The 8564-nt window shown below is 46.1% G+C and overlaps 1 protein-coding gene across 1 annotated transcript; it reads left to right on the top strand.

Annotated features, from left to right (window-relative positions):
- Nucleotides 1-4360: 4360 nt before the first annotated feature.
- Nucleotides 4361-7764, top strand: LOC123427665 (serine/arginine repetitive matrix protein 2-like). The gene is made up of 3 exons (XM_045111759.1): nucleotides 4361-4849; nucleotides 5221-7153; nucleotides 7383-7764. The coding sequence occupies exons 1-2, from the start codon at nucleotides 4473-4475 to the stop codon at nucleotides 7130-7132; spliced, it is 2289 nt and encodes a 762-aa protein (XP_044967694.1). The 5' UTR covers nucleotides 4361-4472; the 3' UTR covers nucleotides 7133-7153; nucleotides 7383-7764.
- Nucleotides 7765-8564: the final 800 nt, after the last annotated feature.

Raw genomic sequence — 8564 nt, 5'->3', positions numbered from 1 at the left:
TTTGAAATGGAACTTGTCCAAGACAACGAATCTTGCATGACAGGGAATGCACTAGTCGAATATATAAAAGAAAATTAGAAATTAATTGAATCAAAAAACACGTCATACTTCATTAACAAAAAAATACATGTTGTCTTTACATACCGTAATAATTTCAAAGTCATCGTGTAGCTTGACGATGAAGGACGTATCGTTGTCTCGGTGAGGATAACAGTCACATATACCCCTATCATCCTAGCACAAAGGGAACTCATGGATCCTCCCCTCGACGTCAGACGACGTCGACATTTCCTGTGTTCATGATTCTAAGATTAAAAATTAATGACAATTTTTTTTTCTTAATGCTCATTGATACCCTAGTTTTTACCACACATTTTAAATGTATTGACATTTGTGTATGAGGAGATTAAAAATCTCACTCGCGGTCAAAAAACAACAGAAAAATAAGAATTCATCGGGGCTCTTCACGAATACATCTTGAATAATACTCTAGTTACTGCAACAATAATATCACATAATATCAGTAATACATCCCGCCCAATCAAATTGGACGTCGACTCGCGGTTTCTAAGCTGTCGGTGGTGAACACCCAAAGAGAATGAACCATCACATGATCATAGCTCGGGTGAGATCCTTGAAGAAACTGCCAGGTATTGGAGAACCTGACGTCCAACGAACCATGTAGCGATGGACGTGTTCATCCTCCTTCATGACACGACGACATACCACCTCCTCGGGGGCCGACTCCCTTTGCACCGACAGTGGGCCACGCGACCGCCACGAAAGAAGCTCCGGGCCGACGATGAGACCTCGATTCCTCACCAAGTTGTGCGCCCCGGAAGGCCATCCAGTGCCAGCCCGACGGAGCCCAGTCCCGAACATGGCGCCTCTCAAACTAGTTGTTGCCGCCGAGTCGACGATGAGGATGCGGGACCAGCATCGTCGCCTTTAGAGAAAAACAAAACTATATGCCATCATATATTCGTCATCACCATCGGTTCATGTATTCATCACCATCGGTTCATCTCATCGAACCATAAAAAATATCTCAAATTATCTACACTATCTAGCTCGGTCGGCCGAGGTAAGAGCCACCAGGTGAAGCGTGAGAGGCGCGCGACCAGAGCCCGACCCCTGAGTTACTAAAAAAAAACGCAATGGCCCGTGAGAATTAGCGAACTTCATGATTAAGAAGCCAGTTAGAAGCGATTTATAAGTAAATCAGACGGCCTAAAAAGTTCAAGATTGACTATGTGACGGCCGAAGACGCTGATGGTTTGAGAGGGCTGGAAAGTTGCACAGTTTAAATGTATTTAAATTGAAATGAGGCAAATGTTTCATCAAACATAAGTGTAACACCCAAAACTATAGTCTCCCTAAACTGATTGAGCCCAAGAAAAACACCAAACGATCGATATTCCTTGTTCATGCCAAAAGTAGTGTCAAATGTGAAACATCCCCAATGTGTGCATAGTCTAGCATCATTTTAGCATTAACCCAGAAAATGTTTGTTACATCCTCTGCACAATCCAGCTGCAAAGCATATTGAATTGATGGGTTTTCAACAATTTTGTCTTGAAAATACTTTAACATGCTGCCCGCCTGACCAAAAGCTAGCTCCCGCTGCCTCTTACTTTGCAAATGATTTATGTGATCAGAGGAGTATAGCCAAGATTAAGTGGTCCACCAACTTGACGAGTAGAAAGCTCATATGCAGCTTTAGGCGTAATTCCAGAATCATCCGCGGCTTTGATCTCAAAATCTTGAAATTGTGAATATTTCCTTTGGGACACCATCAGGTGGCGAGTTTGTGGCAAGTGAAGGAGGTGGTTATGTTGAAGATCTACATCAGTGATCTCCAAGTTCCCGGGCTCTCGATCCAATGTAAAACTCATTCGAGCTATCACTTCTTGTTTCAGCTCTAAAGCACTTTTGAACGAATGCTTTTTGCCCATTTTTCTGAGGGTTAACTGGGTTCATGTCATTACAAGTTTCATGTGTCGGAGAAATGCCATTTCAGATACTCAAGATGGAAATATGCCACTGCAACTTTCCCGTATCTCTATCTATGCCATTTTCTCCAATACCAAGCCATATACTCCCCTTATACGTGAGCACATACATACATATACGAAGGACACCAAGCCGACTCACACACATCCCAAAACATTATCCACCCTGACTCACACACACGAACCATAGCGCGCGAGCGACAGCGGATAGCTCGACGCGGCGGGGCCCTAGGCGGCGGGAGGCGGGCGTCGCGGCTGCTGGCTCGTGCCACTGTGGCTGGAGATGCGGACGACGGAGGCTGGAGACGAGTGCGACGATGGCTTGCTCAATGCGGTGAGGCCCAAGGCGGCCGTAGGAGGGCGCCATGGCTGCTAGCTCGCGCCGATGTGGCTGCTGGCTCGCGCCGCTGTGGCTGGAGACGCGGACGGCGAAGGCTGGAGACGAGTGCGACGATGGCTTGCTCAACGCGGCGAGGCCCAAGGCGGCGGTAGGAGGGCGCCATGGCTGCTAGCTCGCGCCGCTGCGGCTGCTCGATCCATGGAGTCCCCGAGCCCCAACTCGTCATGTGCCTAGAATTTGACAAATTTCAGGACATAACTTAAAATGACCATTTAAGGCTTCATACGTAAATGGGTCATATTTGAACAATAGAGTCATAATAGTGTTTACGATTTTTTATAATTTTTTAAGAAGTTCAAATTTTGTGTTATAATTTAAAATTTTGAACATTTTGGTGTCTGGAAGACCCAAACGTGGTGCTGAAAGTTGGAAAGAGGGATAGTATGGTCAATACTTAAGTACACACTTTAATACATAGTTGACAAAATGGCATGGATAGAGGTATACAAAAGTTAGAGCGGCATATATCCAAATTTAGTTTTTATAATGGCATATCTCCAACCGATGAAAATTGAAGTGGCATAGATCCAATTAATCCTTTTTCTCATGGCCTTCATTGGCACAAACAAATCTGAAGAGGTTTTCTTACCACCAAATTTGCTCACATCGTTATACCTTTTCCTCGCATCAAAGTGAGCACGACCACCATATGCTCTCCAAAATAACCAAGTCTCCTATGAACTATTAAATAACATGCCAACTTGAAGCATCCCCTTATCAGATTGTGCCGTTGCACACACCATCCAAATAATCTGCCATACATGTACAATGAATTGATCAAATTGCACAACAATAACAAATTTTGTAGATGAAAACTTGAAAGAATTACTACAAATTGCACAGCCTTGTGTTGTGTACTATACTACACAACCATACATTCTATGCTACAAACTACTACAAATCATCTGAATTTATGGCTGCGTTTGCTTGTGTGTGCGCGCGCGCGTGATCAAATGCATGAAATATGTAGATATCATGGGCAATATGTACATGCACGTACATATGAACTTAAATTTAAACCTGTATGTAGAGACGACTGAACCTGAACATTCAGCTAGCTACGTAAATATGAACTTAAATTTAACCTGTATGTAGAGACGACGGAACGTGAACATTCAGCTAGCCCATGACTAACCTAAACCTGAATTACCTCCGACGGTCGATGGCTGCAGATTTACAATGAAATCATTGTGAATATTAGGCGGACAGACAACCTCTGGTGCAGCATGCCGATCATCCTTCGCCTCCACGACGGCGCGACCTTCACCCCTCGCCACAACCCCTTCTCGATCTTCAACGGCCGCGGTGCGAGGCCTCCTCCTCTCCTCTGCGGCGGGGCAGCTCTCCAACCTCGCTCTCTTACGGTAGTGCAACTTTTCAACCTCTCTCTCTTACGGCGTCACGACGAGGCTCGAGTCCCTCTCTCTCCTCGGTGAGCTCTCTCGTCAAACCCCCACCTCCGTCGAGCGGCGCGGGAGAACTCGATCCGGCCCGCCCGCAAAAACGCCTCACCCCCTGTGTCTGCTAAAAACCACCTAGTCCGAATGTGGTTTGCACTTAGTTAATCTTGTGCGTCGGATGTAGTATGAGTGGCAGATGTGGTAAGCTAAGGCGTTGTGTGCCTTTGCTCTTGAAAGGCACCCAAGTTGATGAATAGGAGTGATATAATAAGCGTATTAAAGCGACAACGCAGTGACCAAAGAGCTGTAGCCCAGGGCTCGTGACAAATTCATTCGTTCGCTCGTAACTTTACAGAGGGAGTACCTAACGTGAATTATCTCGAAACACCGTCTGAAACGAAACACGAATGGTAAAAGGATAGAGGACGTATACGTGCGCGGCCTAGCCGAACCAGGCACCGACAGGTGGGCACACGAAGCCGTCTCGAACCAGCCGGACCGGAGCCGCCGCGGGGTAAAGAAAAGATCAGGCCCACTCCTCTCGTCTTCCCCCATCGTCTTCGAATTGGGGATCTCGCGTCCCAACCAAACCCGCTCCAAACCTAGGGTTCCGCCGACCCGCCGTCTCGCCGACCGCTCGCCGGCGCCGGCGCCGGCGCCATGTACAACGGCATCGGGCTGCAGACCGCGCGCGGGTCCGGCACGAATGGGTACGTGCAGACCAACAAGTTCTTCATCCGCCCCCGGACCGACGGGGCCGCCAAGGCGCCGCTCCACAACTACGACCACGACCCCGGCCGCGACAAGCCCGGCGGGTTGCGGCCGCCCAACAAGGAGATCCTGGAGCACGACCGGCGGCGGCAGGTGGAGCTGCGGCTGGTCGAGCTGAGGGACACCCTCGAGGAGCAGGGCTACACCGAGGGCGAGATCGAGGAGCGCGTCGAGGAGGCGCGAAAGGAGGCCGCTGCCGCTGCCGTGGCCGCGGAGGCGGGTGGTCGCGCAGGCGGCGGGGGCCCAGCACCCCGTCCTGGCGAAGGGTATGGATCTAAGGACTGCTCATATCCTTTTTTTTTTATGTGTATGTGTGCGTATCCCTGCATATGTAAGTTATACTTTTGCTATGTGAAAACTGCTGGAGAGGAGGCCAGGGCAATACGTCCATGTGCAGTTCATAATCTGATTTCTTCATTCCGGTGTTCGAGGATATTTCACATTGAAACATTAAATTGGTTCTTAAAGTTTGATTTAATATGAAAATTTGTTTATAGCTTATGTTGTTCCCAGACCCCAGTGAAGTATAAAACCATGGTTCCTGCTCCTGCTTGTGTTAAGACTTAAGCGTTTTGTTACATGTGTTCTGTTGGTAGATTGTCAATAGTTTCTGACAAGACATGTGCAATATTCTCAGGTTCACGGGCACACAGAGCCACCATGTCGCAGCACGGAAGGAGAAGCAGCTTGAGACGCTGAGGGCTGCTCTTGGGCTAGAAGCTGAGATTGAACAGAAGAAAGCTGAAGTAGACAGTGATCCAGAGTCTGGGGAGCTTGTACCTGGGAAGGATTCTGAAGGGATGGATATCGATGTTCAGAATGATAGAAAGGCTAAAAAGCATGCAAAGAAGGGAAAGAAGGAAAAAGGGAATGATAGGAACAGTCACAGCAGAAGTTCTAGGAAGAGTAAGCATGGGTATGATTCAGAAGATGATTCTGAGTCTGACCATGATGAGAGAAAGGGAAAGAAATACATAAAGAGATCCTTCTTAGATAGAGTCCCTGATTCTGAGATTCTTCATAAGAATGCTAAACAGGGAAAAGGCGCACGCCATGATTCTGAGTCTGATTCAGATAGCGACCATGGCAAGAAGAAGGCAAAACACACGAAAAACAATCGTGATGAGGGAAAGAACGGTCCTGTGAAGAGCTCTCGTCATGACTCTAAAGATGAGAAGCCCAGAAGAAGCAAGTACAAGGGTGATTCGTACAGTGAGTCGGAGAGTGATGTCTCTGATTCAGATTCAGGCAGCGACTTTGATCGGAAACAGAAAAAAGGTGAACTCCTTGGTTCTAAAAATGATAAGCAGGCACCAAAAAGTAAAGAGAAGGAGGCCAGTCTTGGTAAGAATGTTGATAAGCGCAAGAGACATGATTCTGATTCGAATGGTTCTGCTCATGATAGGAAAATACACCCTGATGCAGCTATTGTTAGGAAGGATCATTCCCGTGATAAACCGAAGATTGACCCAAGGAGTGATGAATATAAAAACAAAAGGCCTTTGAAGACTTCTCGCCATGACTCTGAAGATGAGAAGCCACACAGCAAGGTCCTTCGGAAGGAAAAATACACCGGTGAACCAGAGATTGACTCAGAGAGGTATACCAGTGAGAAGAACAAGCCTGCAAAATCCTCTATCCATGTTCCTAAAGCTGATAAGGAAGCACCAAAACATAAAGAGAAGGAAGGGAAGACCAGTAGTAAAAATGTTGATAAGCGCACCAGGCATGATTCTGATTCTGATTCTGACTCAGATTCGGATGGATGGCCAAGACGCCTTGACACAAAGGTAAAAAAGATCGTGGAAGAGAAAAAAAGGGGGATTAGCTCAAGTGAGAGTTCATTTTACAGCAGCAGCAGCAGCAGTGAATCAGATGTGAGCAATGATAGCCGTGAGAACAGGAAATCTGACAGAGGATTAAAGAGTGGTAATGATCAGAAGTATGCTAAAAGGGCTTCTTACAAGAATGAGTTAGAGGAAAGGAAAAAGGGTCAAGATGGGAGAAGAAAGGATCTGGAGTATCAAAAGCATAAGGAGGAAGAGAGAATCGAGCAGGAGAAACAGAAACAGAGGGAGGAAGAGAGGAAAGAGTTGGAGAAGCAAAAACGTCTGGAGGAAGAGAGGAAGGAGCTGGAGAAGCACAAGCAGAGGGCAAAGGAGGAAGAGACACTGAAAGAGAGGGAACATGAGCGGAGGAAAGGTGAGCGTGGTGTGGAAAGGGACAGCAGAAGAAAGGTTGGAGAAGATAGGTATGACCCAAACGCAAACAGACTCAGCGATGATGAAAACAGGGACCGAAAGACGCATGAAGATTATGGTCGACACAAAACTAGAGATTCAGATAGGTATGACCCAAATGCAAACAGACTTAGCGATGATGAAAACAGGGACCGGAAGACGCACGAAGAGTATGGTCGACACAGAGCTAGATACTCAGATAGCCATGATTCAAAGAGGTCTAGATATGATGACTCTTATAACCACTCAAGGAGGGATTATGAAGAGCGCTATTCTAGAGATGAGCACAGAGACAGGAGGCGTCGTTGAATGCTGAAGTTATCTTAAATTGTAAGTCTCAGTTTTTACCATTACTTGTTAGTTTGCATCACTGCGAAGGAGTAAACACCTATTTTTACCATTTGTGTTGAGCTAATCTTTTTGGTGGTTTGACCTTTATTAATCCTAATATATTGTATAGTCTTGGATGATTAACTTTATATGAGCTTTTGCCCTTTTCTTTGCAACCTTTTGCCTTTATTGTTCTTCATTCTAATGTTGCTCTGGTGTCCATGTACAGGCATCTCATTTCCATGAAGCAAAGTGCAGCGCTGGTATAGCTTGTTGAGCAAGGACAGTAACATCGGGCTACATTGAAGAAGGTTCATTCGCCTAGCACCAGATTTTGGCCATGTTAGTTACTGCTAGCTGTCATCCAGCAATGCTGTATTGTCGCAGCGGTGAAGTTTTGTTTGCTCATGTTTGTATGGACTTTGTCCTTTCTCTGCGGTGCCAGTCTTGAGTGTGTAAAATGTGGAGCTTATACTATTATGCCAGTGGCATCATGTTGCCTCAGCCACAATGTGGGGAGATGTATCTAACTTCTTATGCCTTTTGTTGTTCGAGATGAACCTTGCTAAAACTTTGTCTAAGGCTTTTAGCTTGCCTTGATGCTCATTTTACCACTGCTTGATGTGACGAGGCATGAATTCATCACTTTGCCATCTCTTACTTGCTGTGATTATTTCTAAAGTCTGTGCTTTTAACATGCGGAAAATGCCCTTGTGGTGCTTATTTGGGGTTGTCGCTGTGTTATTTTTCTTGTACAGCGAAGATGTTTGGAGGAGTGCCCGGTTGAGCTTAGTTTTCTTTTCTTGATGTATTTTTAAGGATGTTTTCTTGGAATACATAATCAGCATACAGATGAGGTAATGAATAATATGTTTTACAAAGGCAAACCAAAGCAGTCTTTGTTTTGTTGCCCTAATAGGCCGGACAACCCACCTTTCCTGTAGCTTCGCACGAGGCACCATCGGTGTTAAATTTTGACGAATTCACGGTGTGCATCCTTCGTTTCGGGGATGCGGCTTTGTTTGTGCAACCGGTCTCCGTCACGCTATTCTTTACATGTACCACCTCCATTCCTAAATATAAGACGCTGGGACAGTTTATAGATTCTTAAATGTCCTAAATATAAGACGCTGGGACAGTTTAGATTCCTAAATGTAAGACGTTGGAATATAAGACGTTGAATGCTGTGTAGTTCTCCCTGCATATATTTTGTACCACCAGTTCATGTTGTGCAGGCGCTGGGGAACCATCAGTTCAGTTCATCACAGTGAATTGATTCCCAACAGTAACACGCTGCCGGAAGCCGTCAGACACAAGCTCAAGCCACGATGACACGCTTCTGATATTTGAACCTGTCTTGTGGCCTCCGCTGCCTCGTACACATATGTGCCACTACCTCCCTTTCATAATA

The sequence above is a fragment of the Hordeum vulgare genome, chromosome 2H (genome assembly GCF_904849725.1).
Source record: "Hordeum vulgare subsp. vulgare chromosome 2H, MorexV3_pseudomolecules_assembly, whole genome shotgun sequence".
NCBI lineage: Eukaryota > Viridiplantae > Streptophyta > Magnoliopsida > Poales > Poaceae > Hordeum > Hordeum vulgare.
This window is presented reverse-complemented; position numbering and strand designations above follow the sequence as displayed.